The 21199-nt window shown below is 42.2% G+C and overlaps 1 protein-coding gene across 1 annotated transcript in view; it reads left to right on the top strand.

The window, feature by feature from the left end:
• adam12a (ADAM metallopeptidase domain 12a) overlaps positions 1-21199 on the top strand; it is a 347620-nt gene that overhangs the window by 230411 nt on the left and 96010 nt on the right. The window contains exons 7-10 of the mRNA XM_078223418.1: positions 508-573; positions 6503-6574; positions 10226-10395; positions 20883-20967. Of these exons, the coding sequence (XP_078079544.1) occupies positions 508-573; positions 6503-6574; positions 10226-10395; positions 20883-20967 (393 nt within the window). The remainder of the gene's footprint in view (positions 1-507; positions 574-6502; positions 6575-10225; positions 10396-20882; positions 20968-21199) is intronic.

Below are 21199 nucleotides of genomic sequence, written 5' to 3'. Positions count from 1 at the left end.
CTTTAACTATCGTAGTGGCATCAGATTACTTTTACTCCGAAAATGAGGTTTGACTCAACTGCACAGACCCTTTGGGGACCTGAGAAATTTAAAAACCAACCTCCAGTTCATTTAATGTGTAGAAAGTCTAGACACTCCCACCCACCATCTCTAGAAATTTAAACATGCCCCTGGGGAGTGGAGCTCTGAGCATTCCTGTATAAATGAGGTACCGCCTAGCTGGATTTACTGAGCACTGATTACAGTGGTCGTACGTTAGGTTTTAATAGAAGGTTCATAAACACAATGCTCTCTGTTCAAGAAAGCTAATTTTATTTAGCGTCACATGGAGTTAAAAATGGCTAATTATTCAAATGTTGTTCACATGCACATGAGAGTTAATAATAATGTTGGTGCTTCATCCTCTCTGGAACTTTGTGATATCCTCGTTAACCTCTTCACTTCTAGTGATAGACTTTGAGAGTTTTTCAGAAATCGGCAACATCTTAGCTGTAACTTGTTTTGCAGCACAAGAGAGATATATCGAAGACCACTAAATACGTGGAACTGGTTATAGTAGCAGATAATCGAGAGGTAAAATATTAAACTTGCTTTCAGTTAAAAGTATTTCAGACACATTTTTCAATTAGCTGTAATTCTGCTATTTTTTGTTCTGCTCCCAAATAAAAAGAGCACCATCTTAGCAATATCTTGCATGAATCGTGGAACTATGGATAATTATGGAAATATTTTTCGTAAGTTAATTGAAGGGATATTTTAATAACTTGCGAATCATGTCCTTTCTCTTCTGTCCACATGATATATTAGTGGTGCAAGTAATGTGTTGTCCCTCAGGAACCAGTATCCTTGTCTTTTCCATCACCATTTTTATGTACAATTGTGGTATTTGAGTAATCCGTCTGTCTGCACAAAATATTCAAAATCATAAGATGTCATGCCATGCTGATCAATTGCTCTAGTGATTAATGTGCTTTGATCCATCGTTTGTTCTTTTTAAATGAAGTTAATAACTATTTTCATTGAATAATTTTCCCCAAAATACCTGAATAATAGTTCCTGGTCCTTGACTACAATATAATGGAATGTAGGAACATGGGTTTGTACTAGACGAGAAAAGACCATTGTGGTCTCAGAAATATCAGCCCAGGTTGATGCACAGAAACGGGCAGAGACAAACCTGATCTTTAAAAATGACTGCCCACAGCTCCAATTTTCATTCCGGGGTGGGTAGGAGGAGGGGGGTGGGGTGGGGGGAGTATGGCCTGGATTGCAAACAGGGCCCTCTGACCTGGAATGAGTGGGTAGGCCTGAGGCAGTCTGGGTGGAAGGCCTGTCTCTTTTCTTCAGCACTTCGTTGAATTTATGTTTTAAAATTAAAATTAAATAGCAGTCCCACAAACTCCCCATGGCCCAACAAGCCAACCCGTGCCACCTCATGCCCCCATGTCCCCTCGTACTCTCTATGCCAACCCATGCCCCCAACTCCACCACGCATTACCCTTAACCCCTGCCCATGCGCACTCACCTAGTATGCACTCTGGACAAACGTCAGGAGTCTTACTGACATGAAATAAAGTTATCTGTCTATTAATGTCACAGTTTTTAAAAAAACATTGAATTTAAAAGAAGTTCAATACATAGAAATGTCTTCAATTAATCTTTTATGAAAGCAAACATTTATATTCTATAACCACTTGGAGTTGTCAATCAAACCGTTCACTTAACAGGCACCTCACAGTGACAATGTTAGTTTGTAAAATCATCATTGTAGAATAAATGCTATAATGATTTTTTAAATTCCATGTGCTTTTATAAATGTGAAGCCCAGTAGAGTTAAATCCATTGACAGTTTTAACAGTTTCAATTAGTTTTGACAGTTTGTTGACAAATTTGACAGTTTTGTGACAGCTTTACAGCTCATTGACAGCTTGGCAATTCATTGACCGCTTCGACAGTTGTTTGACAGATTTGACACTTCCAATGAGTTTATGCACTTTTTGTGCACAGTCATACTTACTTTTGATAACTCCAAAGGGTGCCATACCTCTCCCAAAAGCTGCCTTACCTCTCCCAAAGGGTGCCTTACCTTTCCCAAATTTTCCAAGGACCATATTCAAGAGAGAACTTTACCTCTCCAAATGAGTACCCTGGCTATCAAAATGGATTCTCAAAGATCAAAATAGCTCTTACCTGATTTAATCTGCACATGCCTGGTTTCACACCACTGGGCTACCAAAATCCCACTTCAGTGTAGGCAGCAGATAATTTAAATGGCCAGCTGCCTCTGTAAAACTTGCACCCACGAACCCCAGCCTCACTCCAGTCCAGCCCCAACAAAAATAGGAAATGCTGTGTTCGAAGGCAGGACTTAACCATTTCCGCTATTTTCACCATGATGAAGAGCGTCTCTGTCTTGGTTGAAATTTGAGCCATGATATCCCACAATATCCCTCATGCCTTGTTGTCAAATGTTTGCCTTGCGTGTGAGGGTGATTTTCAGTTTCCTTGCGTGTGTGAAACTGGCAGTTGTAGATTGGCCAACTGTTATACACCACCACCATCTCCCTCACTTTTCTTTCCCATTGAAGTCAATGGAAAGGAAAGTCAGAGCAGATGTATAATGAGAAGCCAATCTTGCATTTTGGTAGATTGAACCAGGGCAGGACTTACTCAGTTAATGGTAGGGCGTTGGGGAGAGTTACAGAACAAAGAGATCTAGGGGTACGGGTTCATAGCTTCTTGAAAGTGGAGTCACAGGTAGACAGAGTGGTGAAGAAGGCATTCAGCATGCTTGGTTTCATTGGTCAGAACATTGAATACAGGGGCTGGACGTCTTATTGAAGCTGTACAAGACATTGGTAAGGCCACACTTGGAATACTGTGTACAGTTCTGGTCACCCTATTATAAAAAGGATATTATTAAATTAGAAAGAGTGCAGAAAAGATTTACTAGGATAGCTACCAGGACTTGATGGTTTTGAGTCATAAGGAGAGACTGGATAAACTGGGACCTTTTCCCTGAAGCGTAGGAGGCTTAAGGGTGATCTTATGGAGGTCTATAAAATAATGTGGGGCATAGATAGGGTAGATAATCAACATATTTTCCCCAAGGTAGGGGAGTCTAAAACTAGAGGGCATAGGTTTACGGTGAGAGGGGAGAGATACAAAAGGGTCCAGAGGGGCAATTGTTTCACTCAGAGGGTGGTGAGTGTCCGGAACGAGCTGCCAGAGGTAGTAGTAGAGGTGGGTGTAATTTTGTCTTTTAAAAAGCATTTAGACAGATACATGGGTAAGATGGGTATCGAGGGATATGAGCCAAATGCGGGCAATTGGGACTAGCTTAGTGGTAAAAACTGGGTAGCATGGACAAGTTGGGCCGAAGGGCCTGATTCCATGCAGTAAACCTCTAAGATGTTCTTCCCTGCTCTGTATCTGACAGCCAGTCTGAAATGTGGAATGAGGGAAAGAAAGTACATCAATTGAAAATCTTCATAGAGTAAATATATCCGAATACTATGGATGTTTACTGCATTAAATGCGCATGTTCTTCTTCACTTGGAGCCGTAGGATCATTGACGTCCACCTGAAAGCGAAGGCAAAATCTTAATTTAGTCCATGGCCTGAAAACAGTGCAGCAACTCCCCCAGAATTGCACTGGAGTTCCAGCCCAGATGATGTACTTCTATTATTAATTAGAATTAGCCAGGAATAAATCAAAGATTTCACGCTGACCTGTAAAATTTCCAAAACTCATTTTACTGGTTCTTTGTTTTGTTAAGAGCAGAAACAACTTAAATTTGAGTGAAGAAGGTATCACTCCCTCACTCTGTACTGAGGCTTCTAACACAGGATACTACCAATGTTAAAATCACACTGGATGCAAAACCTGGACTTGGTTTTTGCTTTCTGTAACAAGCAAAGCTCTCCTTTCAGAGACCAAAAACTTTTAACTTTAAGATGACCGAAAATCCCCCTCCATGTTTATACTTTACTCCATCCCTTAAGTGGCATTTCATTTTGAAGGAGCCAGTCCAAGGTGATTCTTAGTGATGGACACTTATACACCCTTCTGAGGTGAGGGAAGTGACCAATTATCTCCCCTAGTCCAAGGGCTTGCTTCCTTTATTTTCCTTTCCCATCCAGGTAGCTCTTAATCCCAGAACTGACTTTCATGGTGAGAGACAGATTGGAGATTCTTCCTTCTCACCAAAGCTAAGCAAATCCTCCAGCCTCATTTAAACTCTCACAAACTTGGTCTCTTCAATGCAAGCATGAGTTCGCATCCACATTCTGCACTGTGAACAATTGAGAATTGCTGCCTCTTTCTCTCTTGTCTCTCTCTCACTTAGATTCTTGTAGACTGACCTGACTTTGAGGTTCGGGGGTATCCTAAGACAAACCCTGTAACCTAATACTATAACTTACTATGGACTCTTCCCCTTTCAACACCTATCCCAATGGTAATGTGAATCATGTGGGCCTTGTGTCCAGGTGGAAATGCTAATTAGCCATCCTTTATAGAGTCATAGAGGTTTACAGCATGGAAACAGGCCCTTTGGCCCAACTTGTCCATGCTGCCAAGTTTTTACCATTAAGCTAGTCCCAATTGCCTGCTTTTGGCCCATATCCCTCTATACCAATCTTACCCATGTAACTGTCTAAACGCTTTTTAAAAGACAAAATTGTACCCGCCTCTACTACTGCCTCTGGCAACACGTTCCAGACACTCAAAACCCTCTGTGTGAAAAAATTGCTCCTCTGGACCCTTATGTATCTCTCACCTCAAACCTATGCCCTCTAGTTTTAGACTCCCCTATCTTTGGGAAAAGATATTGACTATCTAGCTGATCTATGTCCCTCATTATTTTATAGTCCTCTATAAGATTACCCCTAAATCTCCTACACTGCAGGGGAAAAAGTCCCAGTCTATCCAGCCTCTCCTTATAATTCAAACCATCATTTAATTCAACTTAATTCAATCTGGAAATTAAATAGACACTTTAAAGTGTAACCATTTACAAAACTTGACATTCCTGACGAACTGTCAATCTAGTGTCATCGCAGTTGCCCTTTGGATTAAATTATTAAAAAAGGTTGAACATGTTGGGTTTATATTCATAGGAGTTTAGAAGAATGAGAGGTGATCTTGTGGAAACAAAAAAGATCTTGAGCGGACTTGGTAATGTTTCCTCTTGAAGATTTGACCAGAACTAGAGAACACAATTTAAATGTAAGATGTCTCCCTTTCAAGACCGAGATTAGGAGAATTTATTTTCCCTCAGAGGGTTATTAATCTGTGAAATTCAGTAGAGGCTGGGTCAAATAGCCTATGTATTCTATTTGCCCTTGTGCACATGTGTGGACAACTTACACATTCTTCCCAGTAAATCAATCTGTGTCTCAATATCCACATAGCAACCAAGCCCTACCCCACCCCAATTCAGGCATCACCGCACCTTCAGAGGCACCGGGAACCCCCCCCTCACGAAATCCCAGAGGACCCACCCTTGGCACTGCCACCCTGGTGCTGCCAGGTTGGCATTGCTTAGGGACAATGTCAGAGTGCCAGGTCATGCCTCGCACCACCTGGGGTTTATACCTCACTGTGCGCCCTCAGCATGGTCATCGTGACTGGTTTTCATTTTTGGGTGTGTGGCAACATACAGTGAAGGTGGAAGAAGTGACATTAAGCCCACTAATTATAGTGAAATATATTATAATCTATGCTAAGCAGGTTTGTGCCCTTCATCACGTTGTTTGCAGAGTGGGGAGAGGGTGGGAGATTTTTGGCCTCTCGCGATTTTTAGCAGTCATTGGCGGTCATGTGCCCACAGTTAGCGCTGTGGCTAAATCACGGCCAATACTTTATTAATTGGTGCATTTTTGGGGACTCTAGACCACAAACCAGTTAGGGCTTCCAACTAGAGCCCACAGTCCACTGTCTGTGGTTGTCACAAACATACACTTGGTCCAGCGTATCCCAGCTGAGTATCCAGCCTCCTTGGTAAAGTCCTCCATCTCCCTCGAAAGTTACAGCGGTAGTGTCCTAATATAACCATATGACTGAGTGACATGTCAAATTCCGTAAAATATTGGTCGGAAACAAAAGAAAGACTACAATACCACGTGATAAGAACTGTGGGAAATAGGAACTGGTGAAGGCCATATTGCCTCCAAACCTGTTACACCATTCAGTAAGATCATGTCTGATTTTTGACTTCCGTTTTACTTTCCCACCTGATCCCCATGTCCCATTGATTTCCCAAGAGTCCAAAATTCTATCTATCTCATGAATACTCAATGACTGACCTTTCACAGCCCTTTGGGGTAGAGAATTCCTAAGATTAACACTTGTTGAAGTCAAGATTGCTACAGCTCCAGGTCATTGTCCTGGGTAGTCATTTAACATTTTAGACAAGAGCGTAATTGTCACAAGAGATATAACAAACTTCAAAAAGGCAACGGGAACTTAATTACAGTAATCTTTTCTGCAAATTTCAAGTTTCAGAAGCAAGGGAAGGATTTGGAAAAGACTAAACAGAGACTGATAGAAATCGGCAATTTTGTGGATAAGGTAAGCATGCAGCAAATATTTTTAAAACTATTAACTTTTTTTCCAAATATATGATCAGCCAAAAAGGAAAATGCATCTCACTATGTGATGACTTTAAAATGAATGTGCACTTGTTCATATTTATGCCCTCACTTGAGAAGAGTTCACTGGGAGATAGTGTCAGCTCCGCAGTACATTTGGTCTGGTAAGAAGAACAGGATGGGTCAAATCCACATCCCAAAATACTGCACCTCATTTCATCAGCAAAAAGAAAAGTGCTGTCCGCCTTGAGATCCTTCAAAGAGGCTTAACATAGCATGTGAATTGTCTAATGAATCCATGGCTAGCTTCTCAAACCCATTCTCCTTCAGTCCATCATCTACAACAACAACGTATATTTATACAGCACCTTTAGTGTAATGAAACATTTCACAGGATCATAATAAAACAATGTATAACATTGGGCTACAGAAGGAGACGTTAAGTCATGACCAAAAGCTTAGTCAATGGAAATCGGTGGAGGTAGGTTATAAGAAGTGTCGTAAAGGACTAAAGCAAGGTAGAGAGGCAACGAGCTGCAGGGAGGGAATTCTAGAGTTGCAAGCTGAGGGACTGGAGAAGGTTACAAAGATTGGAAGGGGCAAGGCCATGGAGGGATTTAAAAATAAGGATGAATATTTTAAAATCAAGACTTTCCTTGACTGGAGCCAATGTAGGTCATTGAGCACAGGGCTGATAAGGGAACGTCATTTACTTGGAGTTATGGACAACAGAGTTTTGGATGACCTCAAGTTTACAGAGGATAGAATGTGGGAATCCAGCCAGGAATGTGTTGGACTAGTCGAGTCTCGGGGGAAGGAGGGTATAAATAAGGGATTCTTCAGCGGATGAGCTTAGACAGGGGTGAATTTGAGCGATGCCACTGAAATGGTAAAAGGCAGTTACCGAGATAGCATGAATATGAGGTCAGAAATTCAAGCCGGAATCAAACGTGACACTGGGCTTAATCTCAGATAGTTGCCAGGGAGAGGGATGGAGTCGGTAGTTAGGGAACAGAATTTGGAGTGGGGGCTGAAAACAAAGCTTTACCTTGCCAATGTTTAATATTTACCATGCTCACATCAGCCCAATTAATGGCACTATAAATGTGGCACTGGAGGCTTCAGTGGATAATCTTAGGGCAGATACAGCTTAAAGAAGAATGTGTTATCATGCAGTGTGCTCATAATGTTGCCACAAAAAAAAGGCATGTTGCTTCCAGAACCTGAAGATAACGTGAATGAAAACGAAGGTGACGAGGAGGGAAATGATCAGCATGAGGATCCTGTCCAGGAAGGAGAGGTGTAGAACAGGACCATCTGATGTTAAAGCAAGTAAAGCACAATTATTGAAAGTTGACTCAATAAATAAATCACCTCACACCTGCCTGTTCTCACAAGACATCTCATTGGCTGCAAACTTCTTTCATACAACAGAAGTTGCCATCATCCAGCCTCAGCTGATTTTCAGCTCAGAGCAGCTGCTATCTAGATGGGTCAGCCACCTGCAGCCTTTCCTGCAGTAACAAAGAGGGGAGCGACATGTCTGGTGCACATGAAAATATTGGAGGGAAGCTTGACATGCCAGGCCGATACTCACTCTGACTAGACAGATAACAACATTGATAGTAGTTGAGTATTTGAAGAGGTTGCCCTTTACATTAATGAATACCCTTTACATTAAGATACTGAGAGAGAAAAAGAGTATGAGAGATCTGAGGGTAAATAAAGGCTCAGTTAGCAGCAAAGGATATGTGTTGACATTAATCCACAAGTCCTTGACTACGGCAGCATTTGTAAAGCCTCTGATATCTATACCATCCTCTTATGGTGGTCCTGTCATCAGTACCGTGAGAAGATTTGCCACCACAACAATTGGCAATGTTGCTGTTGTAGAAACAGAATGATAATATTAAATAGAAAAGCCTTCCCAGTCACTATTATTATTGCTGCTGTTCAATTGAACAACTCTTACTGAATGCAAGATGTTGCATCTCCATCACTGACTAATATGAAGTGGGCAGTGAATGGTGATTGTTCCGGCTGTGAAGGAGTGATATCAGCCACAAACTAAAAACCATCTTTACAATTGTTTCTTATCCATACACTATTCTAGTCCTTCACCATTTACCTTTGCTATTTTCACAGTGATGGATGAGAGAACTCCAATAGTGTTAACATTAGTGAAAGGGCTTCCATCAACTCTATTCATACGTAGAAGGTCTCGAGAGGATTGCTGTCATCCTCAATTCTTTCATTGATGCATTAATCCTGGTCTTCACGTGTCACTGGAAGGTGTTCATGGAAGATATAGAGAACAGTAATTTTGATAGCTGAGTTTGGTTTTGATGGATTAATGGGCAATGGTGAAGAATGAGCAGGACCAGAGAATCAAGTGTGTTGTTTTCATGTAACTAAAAACATTGGCTCAGATTTTGCGGTCAAGGTCAAAGTGATTTGGCACTGACCTTGAGGTAAGCTTTTCACAAAGATCTAGTGGTCTCTGTGGTATGGATTTCCCCCATCCAGACATGTATCTGAATTTCGTGCTATGTCAAAGGGCATCTTAGTCATTCAGCAATAGTGTTAACATCAAGCAAGGTAAGTAGCCAATTACATTGAACAATTCTCACTAACTGCAAGACAGGTAGTTAATAGCACTGATTATCCTTTACTTTTAATATCATTTTACAGAGAGTGAAATAAAGAATAGGCCCTAAACATGGAATCAAGATAGAAGCTGAAAAGCCATACATTTTAAGCAACATTATTTTTAAAATATTTAATTTATAGTAGTGGCAAAATTTGAGATTCCATAAATATATTAGGTTTTGAGGGTCAGAGAGGTTGTTCAGCAGAAATTATGAACTTAATACGCTGTTAAAAGTCTGAGTAGGCGGCACGGTGGTGAGCATGGCTGCCTCACAGCGCCAGAGACCCGGGTTTGATTCCCCGCTTGGGTCACTGTCTGTGCGGAGTCTGCATGTTTTCCCCGTGTCTGCGTGGGTTTCCTTTGGTTGCTCCGGTTTCCTCCCACAGTCCGAAAGACATGCTGGTTAGGTGCATTGGCCGTGCTAAATTCTCCCTCAGTGTACCCGAACAGGTGCCAGAGTGTGGCGACTAGGGAATTTTCACAGTAACTTTGTTGCAGTGTTAATGTAAGTCTACCTGTGACACTAATAAATAAACTTTTTTAAAAACTTTAACTTTAAACCTTAGGTACACCTCATTCAACAAGCTGAAACTTACTCAAGTGTTTTTATAGTGGTAAAAGTGGAATGCTGTTGTGAGTTCAGTAATTTCTAATTGATTGCAATCTATGGGGACATCAACAATGTACCCTATGGAGAAGCATGGAATCCCTGGCAGTAACTTCTGAATAATGGCATTTAACTGTGTATCTGTGGACTCCAGAAGTGAAAGTTCAGAGGAATGATGACAGTGAATGTCCGCAGTTTAGTTGTTATTACTATTGCAAAATCCAACTTCTGTTTACATTTTGTGATGAATTATTGCCCAATTTTTACATTTTTATGTTCAGTACCATAGAATGGGTTTAACTGGTATTAACTAGTAATAACACTGAAGTACACATAGCTGATACATAGCCCCATGTTGTTTTATTTTGTTTCAGTTTTACAGACCCTTGAACATTAGAGTTGCCCTTGTTGGAGTTGAAGTTTGGACTGACATGGATAAGTGTTCAATAACTGCAGACCCATTCACTACGCTTAATGAGTTTCTTGACTGGAGGAAAATGAAGCTACTGTCCTGTAAACCACATGATAATGCCCAGCTGGTGAGGTAGGTACTGTCAAGTATCATTCTGCAATAGCTGCAGTGGACAAGGTTGAATTTGTGCTGCATTCTTAATAAATCAATCAGTTAAAATAAAAGCAAAACATTGCAGATGCTGGACATCTGAAATAACAACAGAAAATGCTGGATAATCTCAGCAGGTACGGCAGCATCTGTGGAGAGAAACAGAGTTAACCTTTCGGGTCTAAGTGACCCATCTACAGAACTGAAGAAAGGTAGAAATGTACAGAATTATATGGTTGGAAAGGGGGCGAGGAGATGGGACAGAATAGAAGACCAGGGATGGGTCAAGGAAATGGAGAGATTGACAAATTTGTCGTGACATAAGACAAAGGGATAATTATAGGCCGGTGAGCTTGACGTCCGTGGTAGGGAAATTGTTGGAGAAGATTCTTAGAGATAGGATATATGCGCATTTAGAACTGAATAATCTCATTAGCGATAGACAGCATGGTTTTGTACGAGGGAGGTCATGCCTCACAAATTTGGTTGAATTTTTTGAGGAGGTGACAAAAATGATTGACGAGGGAAGGGCCGTGGATGTCGTCTATATGGATTTTAGTAAAGCGTTTGACAAGGTCCCTCATGGCAGGCTGGTGCAAAAGGTTAAATCTCACGGGATAAAAGGTGAGCTAGCTAGATGGGTGGAGAACTAGCTTAGCCATAGAAGACAGAGGGTAACAGTGGAGGGGTCTTTTTCCGGTTGGAGGTCTATGACTAGTGGTGTTCCACAGGGCTCTGTACTGGGACCTCTGCTGTTTGTGATATATATAAATGATTTGGAGGAAGATGTAGCTGGTGTGATCAGTAAGTTTGCGGACGACACAAAGATTGCTGGAGTTGCGGATAGTGATGAACATTGTCAGAGAATACAGCAGGATATAGATAGGCTGGAACATTGGGTGGAGAAATGGCAGATGGAATTTAATCCAGATAAATGTGAAATGATGCATTTCGGTAGATCTAATGTAAGGGGGAGCTATACAATAAATGGCAGAACCATCAGGAGTGTAGACACACAGAGGGACCTGAGTGTACAAGTCCACCCAGATCCTTAAAGATGGCAGCACAGGTGGAGAGGGTGGTGAAGAAGGCATATGGCATGCTTGCCTTTATTGGACGGGGCATAGAATATAAAAGTTGGCATATGATGTTGCAGCTGTATAGAACGTTGGTTAGGCCACATTTGGAATACTGCGTCCAGTTCTGGTCGCCACAGTACCAGAAGGACGTGGAGGCTTTGGAGAGAGTACAGAAAAGGTTTACCAGGATGTTGCCTGGTATGGAGGGTCTTAGCTATGAGGAGAGATTGGGTAAACTGGGGTTGTTCTCCCTGGAAAGACGGAGGATGAGGGGCGACCTAATAGAAGTGTATAAAATTATGAAGGGCATAGAGAGGGTGAACAGTGGGAAGCTTTTTCCCAGGTCGGAGGTGACGAACACAAGGGGTCACGGGTTCAAGGTGAGGGGGGCAAGATTCAACACAGATGTCAGGGGGACGTATTTTACACAAAGGGTGGTGGGGGCCTGGATTGCACTGCCAAGCAAGGTGATTGAGGCGGACACGCTGGGATCGTTTAAGACTTATCTAGATAGCCACATGAACAGACTGGGAATAGAGGGATACAAACGAATGGTCTAGTTGGGCACATGAATGGCGCAGGCTTGGAGGGCCGAAGGGCCTGTTCCTGTGCTGTATTACTCTTTGTTCTTTCTTTGTTCTTTGAATGGTGTCATTAAGGGATGAAGAGTGCTAGTTATAGTCACGCTGTCTTCTCAGTTACAATAATGTTACTGGTTCAGTCCCATCTGTTTCCTTTGACATTTTGGTGTTGATATTTTTGTATTTCAACCAATAGTGAAAGTAAGATGCAACAGGCAGAGGCCATTTAACCTCTCAAACCAGACTGACCATTAAATTAGATCACAGTCAATCTGTATCTTATCTCCACCTACGTACTTTGGTTGCATAATCCTTAATATCCTTTGGTAACAAAAATGACTCAAGTTCAGTTTTGAAGTTCATGCCAATGTACAGATTCGTCTCAATTGTTCCGACAGTCTCATAATCTGTATTAAGATCTAGCTGAGACACGAGCTGCATGTTTTCACCAGAGTGAGAGTGACATGCACAATAAAATGTGTCCGTAGCCAATCCACCACATTAACACTGCATCTCATTATATATTAAAATATCACTTCAAAGATTTGAGTTTCAGGGAGCCTCCTGGATTCTTAAGAACAGGTACCCATTCAAATTCCTGAAATGCCCCAGGGTCTGAAGAGAATTTTTATTCTTACTATATAGTGACAGGGAAGATCAGTAGCTAGCTCCCGGCACTTAGAGTTTTGGATGTATGTCCCCTCTGTACACACGCACTTTGCTTACAGAGACGGCTGTATAATGGAAGCAGAGACTGATACAGGTTGATTACTGAAGCTTAGGAGTGTAAAAGAAAGCTGAAACTAAACTTACAGAGTTAAAAATTCACCATAAATCTCGCTTGTGTCTTCGAATGACATAATTGGACTGTGTCTCCGTCTGTTGAATTAGGCCCCACTTTGTCTGAGGTAAACAGATGTCCCAAAGCCAGAAATCATCAGTTAAGCTGGCTTTGCATTAGGAATAGTTCAAGAACTGTAAGTTCCTGACCTGTTCCTAACACCTCGTGACTTGACCTCTGGGCCTCCTAGGTTAAAATCAGGATTTACTTCGCTTGATGATAATAAGGGATGCTTTGACAGTATCACCCGTATTCCAAGAAAAAATATTATAAAAGGTGCTCTGCACATAAACATTGTCCAGTTCAACTTGCGCAAAATATCAAGACGCACTTTGCAGCTGGCTTCAGGGGGATCACGGTGGGGTGGCACTGTGGTTAACACTGCTGCCTCAGAGCACCAGGGACCCAGATTCGATTGCCACTGTCTGTGTGGAGTTTGCACATTTTCCTTGTGTCTGCGTGGGTTTCCGCCCACAGTCCAAAGATGTGCAGGTTAGGTTGATTGGCCATGCTAAATTGCCCCTTAGTGTCCCTAGGGGGACTAGCTGGGATATTACGTGGGGTTACGGGGATAGGGGCTGGGTGAGATTGTGGTCGGTGCAGACTCGATGGGCCGAATGGCCTCCTTCTGCACTGCAGGGATTCTATGATCAGCAGCATTGTCAGGACGGTCCATCACGCAAACCAGCCTCCCATCCACTGACACTGTCTACACTTCCTGCTGCCTTGGAAAAGCAGCCAGCATAATCAAGGACCCCACACACCCTGGACATTCTCCCTTCCACCTTCTTCGGTCGGGAAAAAGATACAAAAGTTTGAGATCACACACCAACTGACTCAAGAACAGCTTCTTCCCTGCTGCCATCAGACTTTTGAATGGACCTACCATATATTAAGTTGATCTTTCTCAACACCCTAGCTATGACTGTAACACTACATTCTGCACCCTCTCCTTTCCTTCTCCCCTAGGTACTCTATGAACGGTATGCTTTGTCTGTATCGCGCACAAGAAGCACTGCACACCAATACATGTGGCAACAATAAATCAAATCAAACATAAATGGGGAAAAGCCGTGTCCCTTAATTACAATCCCAGTTTGCATTGAAATTGCTAATTATGGAGGACAAATTATTTCGAGAAACCCCTCCTCAGCTTACAGCTTGCCACTACTCCTAACATTCTCCAACTCCTGAAACAGCTGAAGCTGAGCCTGAGCTCGAGAGGTTGACTATTGGAGTCAGACCATTCTCATGAAAAATGTTTGCATAAAATCTCGTGTATCTGTGTGTGCCAAATCAAGACAGGGAAGAGAGGTGTTAGCAAGGAAGAGCAATCTGAAACAACCAGTACCTCATAAATTAAATCCTCGGTTAGAAGCAAAGAATAAGTGGGTTTAATTGGAATCCTCTTTATTCATGTTCAAACAATTTCCTGTTCATTGGAAAATATGAGATTCTGATGATAATTAACAACAGGGGTCTTTTAGAATGAATGCTGTTACAATCAAAATGAGAGCCCAGAATGGACATTTAATTAGTTTCAGGTTAATTCCTCTGTTACAGTAGCAGACAGAAGAATATCGCATGATCATTTTCCCTTCGTATCACCAGTACTTATTTCTAGACTATAGAATTAAATACTGCTCCTTTTCAGTTTTCTTGCTAACCGTCTCCTGAGTGCTTTGGTTCCTTGCTGGAGTCTGATTCCACTGGCATCAAGGATATGAGATTTAACCGAGATTATCGGCAGGCAGCTTAACCGCTCGGTCTTTGCGGGCAAATGCAAGCCTCTCCTCAACAATTGCTTTTACACCAAGACTCACTAGATAGTGATGAAGACTGGAACGTTGGCTGAATTTCTCCACTCTAATCAGGATGCTGAGGCCAATTTTACCACCTCTAGTACAGTCCTGCTGAGATCAGCTAACTCAACACAAGCGAGAAATCAATCATAATCTTTCTGGTTCAGTTTATTGAAACATCAAGTGAGGCTGTAATTTGAATCTGATGGCATCAAAAGAATAATTTATCCACATGTCAACTCACTGCTTCAATTTGTATGAAGTATTTTTCAATTTTAGGACTTGCCATTTTCTTGATATACAGTCATATCCATAATATATCCATATTATTTAAGAATAAATCCTGTGGTATTGAAAGGCATAACAATAAGCTTAAAATTCTCAGTTAATTTATTATATTTTACAATATGAGAAGTTATTAGGAAATCTGAATAAGTTTATCTTTGTGCTTGAAATCCTGGAAAAGTATAGTTAACCTTTTCTGTCCATCATGCCAGAAAATGAAACAAAAATGGCTACAAGTTCACAGGCCTTTGCTTCTAAAAAAAAATGTAAAGCTAAACTACCCCAGAAACTACAAAGGTAATAACTCAGTAATTCCGATCCGAATTTTTAAGTGATAGTTTGTCACCAGGATAATGTGCCCCAAGACCACAACAGGTCGAATTCAATTTCCCCTCCAGGAATGGGTAGAGAGATGGGTGTGGGGTGGGAATGTGGTGGAAGGGTGGCGTATAATTGGTTGGGAAAGAATTGCATGGAGAGCCCTTCCCCTGCCTGACTCACCACCCCAATTGAGCCAGGGTGGGTAAAGTCAAGGATGACCTGCCCACCCAGAGGCCAATTGTAGTCTTTAAGTAGTCAATTGATGGTCATTCAAGGGCCTCATTACACCACCATTGGTAGATTATCCTGGCAGCCTCACTGCTGTCTCAAGGTGTAGGGAGCGGGGGGGCCCTCACCACTTTGTGGGAGTGAATTTAATGTCTATAAGGGGGTGGCCCCATTCATCAGACAGAAAGCTGGTGGTGACCCAGTCAGGACCATTTCTGACATGTTTAAATTTCATTTGGACAGTTAACGGCCTGTCTTTGATGGTGCAAGGGCCTTAAAAGGTGAAAATCCTGCCTCTAGGTGCTGCTAGCCAATCAGAGGACCAGCAGCCCTTCAGTCTCTGCAGCGCCACCTCACCTACGCATGTTCTACTCAAAATGATTAAGATAAGCTTCTTCATTAATAACCACCAGACCCACTGGGATCCTGAATGGTCACAATTTCTATCATCACCCAGCAGATTCTGAGGGCAGATTCACTGCTGCTGTCATGGGAGGTCTGCATCTGTTCCTTTACTTCTGGCCCCTTTGCTAATGGTAATGCTAATTCTGCTGGGACTTAGATCATTTACATAAAGCAACTCATCGGACAATTATCCTACCATATTGATTCCTGTGAAAAATATTCCAATCATTAAAATCTCTGCACCATTTGTTACTCAGATGGGCCTGTCAAGGTATCAATACTTATAATTATTCTGTGACCCACTAACTCATGAATGACATCTCAGACCCTATATCGTTAGATCTGGCTCCACATGGAAAAAGTCCTGGATGTGAAATATACTAATGAACAATTCTCACAATTGAAAGCCAGCACTCTTAACTGGGCGTATGGAACATTGCTGTTTCTTATTACAGCTTTGAGGAGTGCAGCCAACAAATTTCATTGTGTGCACATGCAGTCCAAATGCTGTCCTCACTCCAAGTGCTGTCCTCACTCCAGTCATACAACCTCCGAGTGTGTCTTCCTGAAAAAAAGTGGTTGTTAATATTAAAACGATATATTCTATTAAATTTTAGAAATTTAACTTACTGTTGCTCCAAGTCTTTAAAAAAAAAAGGAAAAAGCAAATAACTTTTGGATTTATCTGTGTTCAGCAGATAATAGAATAATCATTCTCCCTTCGCAAAGGCTGTTTTCCCTGGAGTGCAGAAAGCTTAGGGGTGATCTTATAGAGGTCTATAAAATAATGAGGGGCATAGATCAGCTAGATAGTCAACATCTTTTCCCAAAGACAGGGGAGTCTAAAACTAGAGGGCGTAGGTTTAAGGTGAGAGGGGAGAGATACAAAAGGGTCCAGAGGGGCAATTTTTTCACTCAGAGGGTGGTGAGTGTCTGGAACGAGCTGCCAGAGGTAGTAGTAGAGGCAGGTACAATTTTGTCTTTTAAAAAGCATTTAGACAGTTACATGGGTAAGATGGGTATCGAGGGATATGGGCCAAATGCGGGCAATTGGGACTGGCTTAGTGGTAAAAACTGGGCAGCATGGACAAGTTGAGCCGAAGGGCACGTTTCCATGCAGTGAACCTCTAAGAAGCTCTTTCCTGCTCTGTACCTGACATCATGTACAGATGCCGGTGTTGGACTGGGGTAAACACAGTAAGAGTTTTAACAACACCAGGTTGAAGTCCAACAGGTTTATTTGGTAGCAAGTGCTTGAAAAATGTTAACCTGTGTGCAATTGAGGTGTATTACAGACTAATTTAAATATAGGATGGGAAATATAGGATACCAAATGGCATTTGCTACCAAATAAACCTGTTGGACTTTAACCTGGTGTTGTTAAAACTCTTACTGTGTTTACCTGACAGCCAGTCTGAAATGTGGAATGAGGGAAAGGAAGTGCATTAATTGAAAATCTTCATAGAGTAAATAGATCCAGATACTACGGATGTTTACTGCATTAAATGTGCATGTTCTTCTTCGCTTAGGATCATTGACGTCCACCTGAAAGTGAAAGGCAAAATCTTAATTTAGTTCATGGCCTGAAAACAGTGCAGCAACTCCCCCAGAATTGCACTGGAGTTCCAGCCCAGATGATGTACTTCTATTATTAATTAGAATTAGCCAGGAATAAATCAAAGATTTCACGCTGACCTGAAAAATTTCCAAAACTCATTTTACTGGTTCTTTGTTTTGTTAAGAGCAGAAACAACTTAAAATTCGAGTGAAGAAGGTATCACTCCCTCACTCTATACTGGGGCTTCTAACACAGGATACTACCAATGTTAACATCACACCGAATGCAAAAGCTGGATTTCGTTTTTGCTTTCTGTAACAAGCAAAGCTGACTGGCTAGCCATCTCTCTGGGCTAAAACAATTCAGTTGCCAGTTTATGGAAGTTACTGTAAAATCATACATCCATAGAATGCCTACAGTGCAGAAGGAGGCCATTCGCCCCATCCAATCTGCACTGGCCACAATCCCACCCAGGCCCTATACCCATAACCCCCATGCATTTACCTTAGCTGGTCCCCCTGACACTAAGAAACTCAGCACACATGGAGCAGTTGAACCAGGGGCACTCCTCGTCACAATGGATGTCTCGGCACTCTACACCAGCATCCCCCACGATGATGGCATTGCTGCAACTGCCTCAGTACTCAACGCCAACATCTGCCAGTTTCCAGATGCAATTCCACAACTCATCCGCTTCATCCTGGACCACAATGTCTTCACCTTCAACAACCAGTTCTTCATCCAGACACACGGAACAGCGATGGGGACCAAATTCGCACCTCAATATGCCAACATCTTCATGCACAGGTTCAAACAAGACCTCTTCACCGCACAGGACTTTCAACCGATGCTCGACACTAGATACATCGATGACATTTTCTTCCTTTGGACTCATGGCAAACAATCACTGAAACAACTATATGATGACATCAACAAGTTCCATCCCACTATCAGACTCACCATGGACTACTCTCCGGAATCGGTTGCATTCTTGGACACACGCATCTCCATTAAGGACGGTCACCTCAGCACCTCACTGTACCGCAAGCCCACGGATAACTTCACGATGCTCCACTTCTCCAGTTTCCACCCTAAACACGTTAAAGAAGCCATCCCCTACGGACAAGCCCTCCGTATACACAGGATCTGCTCGGATGAGGAGGATCGCAACAGACACCTCCAGACGCTGAAAGATGCCCTCATAAGAACAGGATATGGCGCTTGACTCATCGATCGACAGTTCTGACGCACCACAGCAAAAAACCGCACCGACCTCCTCAGAAGACAAACACAGGACACGGTGGACAGAGTACCCTTCGTCGTCCAGTACTTCCCCGGAGCAGAAAAGCTACGACATCTCCTCCGGAGCCTTCAACATGTCATTAATGAAGACGAACATCTCGCCAAGACCATCCCCACAGCCCCACTTCTTGCCTTCAAACAACCGCACAACCTCAAACAGACCATTGTCCGCAGCAACCTACCCAGCCTTCAGGAGAACTGTGACCACAATACCACACAACCCTGCCACAGTCGGATCATCGACACAGATGCCATCATCTTACGTGAGAACACCATCCACCAGGTACACGGTACATACTCTTGCAACTCGGCCAACGTTGTCTACCTGATACGCTGCAGGAAAGGATGTCCCGAGGCATGGTACATTGGAGAAACCATGCAGATGCTACGACAACGGATGAATGAACACCGCTCGACAATCACCGGCCGGGTGATGTTGGCCTTGTGTATCTTCGGGAGGCAAGACTGTTCTCTTCCTGTTGGGGAGCACTTCAGCGGTCACGGGCATTCGGCCTCTGAAATTTGGGTAAGCGTTCTCCAAGGTGGCCTTCACGACACACGACAGCGCAGAGTCGCTGAGCAGAGACTGATAGCCGGGTTCCGCACACATGAGGACGGCCTCAACCAGGATCTTGGGTTCATGTCACACTATCTGTAACCCCCACAACTTGCCTTGACTTGCAGAATCTCACTGGCTGTCCTGTCTGGAGGCAATACACATCTCTTTAACCTGTGCTTAACCCTCTCTCCACTCACATTGTCTGTAACTTTAAGACTTGATTAGCTGTAAAGACTCACATTCCAATCATTATTCATTATTCTGTAAATTGAGTTTGTGCCTTTATATGCCCTGTTTGCTGTTTGTTAGCAGACCTCCCACTCACCTGATGAAGGAGCAGTGCTCCGAAAGCTAGTGGTGTTTGCTACTAAATAAACCTGTTGGACTTTCACCTGGTGTTGTTAGACTCCTTACTAAAGAAAACAATCCAAACCTATTCAGTCTCTCCTTGTAGCTCAAATGCTGCATCCCAGGTAACATCCTGGTGAACCTCCTCTGTACCCCCTCTAGTGCTATCATGAAGCCGTTAAACCCTGGCCCTGGATTATTAGTCCAGACTCCTGGATCACAAGTCCAGCAAGATAATCACTGTGCTGTCATACCCACACTTGAGAAATATGTGCACGTTTAACTTTTGATTTGTAACAAAGGTTTATTTTAGACATTAGAAATTTCAGATATTTAAAAGCGAAGGGTGAAAAGTTTTGGGGTTTGTATTTGGTGCAATGTGATTGGTTTGTTTAATTTTCCTTGAACATTGTAATAAATTGGTATATGATAGAATTTCAAATAATACATTGGAATCAGAATATAGCTACATATCAAACAGTTAGTTAGAAGTAATCAGCATTGAGCCGGACTAAGTATATCAATTAATCAGCAACGCCTCTCAATGTAATTAATAGGAAAGGCTTTTATCAATAAACTTTAAGATGGAATGCCATGCCCCCAGCACCATTTCTTATATCTTAATACCTGTTATCTAGGAATCTGGTGTATTCCTTACACCCACGTTGATGGCTCTAAACCATTTTTATGAGTGGTTGATTGGTGATCAGAGATATCACCTACAATCATGCCTTATGATGCAGTACTTCCTTCAGTTTTGTCTCTCTTTTCAGCTGATAACTGTCCTTGTTCATAACGGCCATTTCAGGAAGATATTTCTGAGCTGATGACTAATGCTTCACAATTTATAATCTTCAGGGCAAGGGTAAAAGGGAAGAATTGAGTGGTATAATAACCAGTATTATGAAACTGAAATTATTTTCTTCATGATTGATTGACCAATAACTGTCCTATTTTGTTTCTGCAACTGTGGGGTCAGTTGGTAACATTAGTTGCCAAAGAGTCAACAACATCCTGCCAGTAGGCCCAAATTTCAATCTCAGTCTCAGCCCTGCTGCCACTACTGAAAATATAGAAATCTCAAAAATAATGAGAAAAGTTAGTTAACCAAATTGTTTGACTTCAGATTATGACAAAGTCTCTTTGTTATCTATTTGCAGTGGGGTGTATTTCCAGGGAACAACCATTGGAATGGCACCAATAATGAGTATGTGCACAGCAGAGCAGTCAGGAGGGATTGTTATGGTGAGTAACGATCAGAGAAATAGTGAATGGTCTGAACTGGAATTTGCCGATTTCTGTCAGACTCATTAACCCTTAAGAACAGATATTGAATGATAACTCATTTTCTTCATTTCTGAGACCCAAGTTCAATTGCTGGTTCTAAGTCATTTCTCTCTTGATTGTGGACAGTCTGAGTGATATGAATGTGACCAGTTTCAGTACAGTTTCTGCTGGGAACATGTCTGCAGCACAA

Source organism: Mustelus asterias, chromosome 11, assembly GCF_964213995.1.
Source record: "Mustelus asterias chromosome 11, sMusAst1.hap1.1, whole genome shotgun sequence".
NCBI classification, from domain to species: domain Eukaryota; kingdom Metazoa; phylum Chordata; class Chondrichthyes; order Carcharhiniformes; family Triakidae; genus Mustelus; species Mustelus asterias.
The sequence above is the reverse complement of the archived record's forward strand: the minus strand, read 5'-3'. Positions and strand labels throughout refer to the sequence as shown.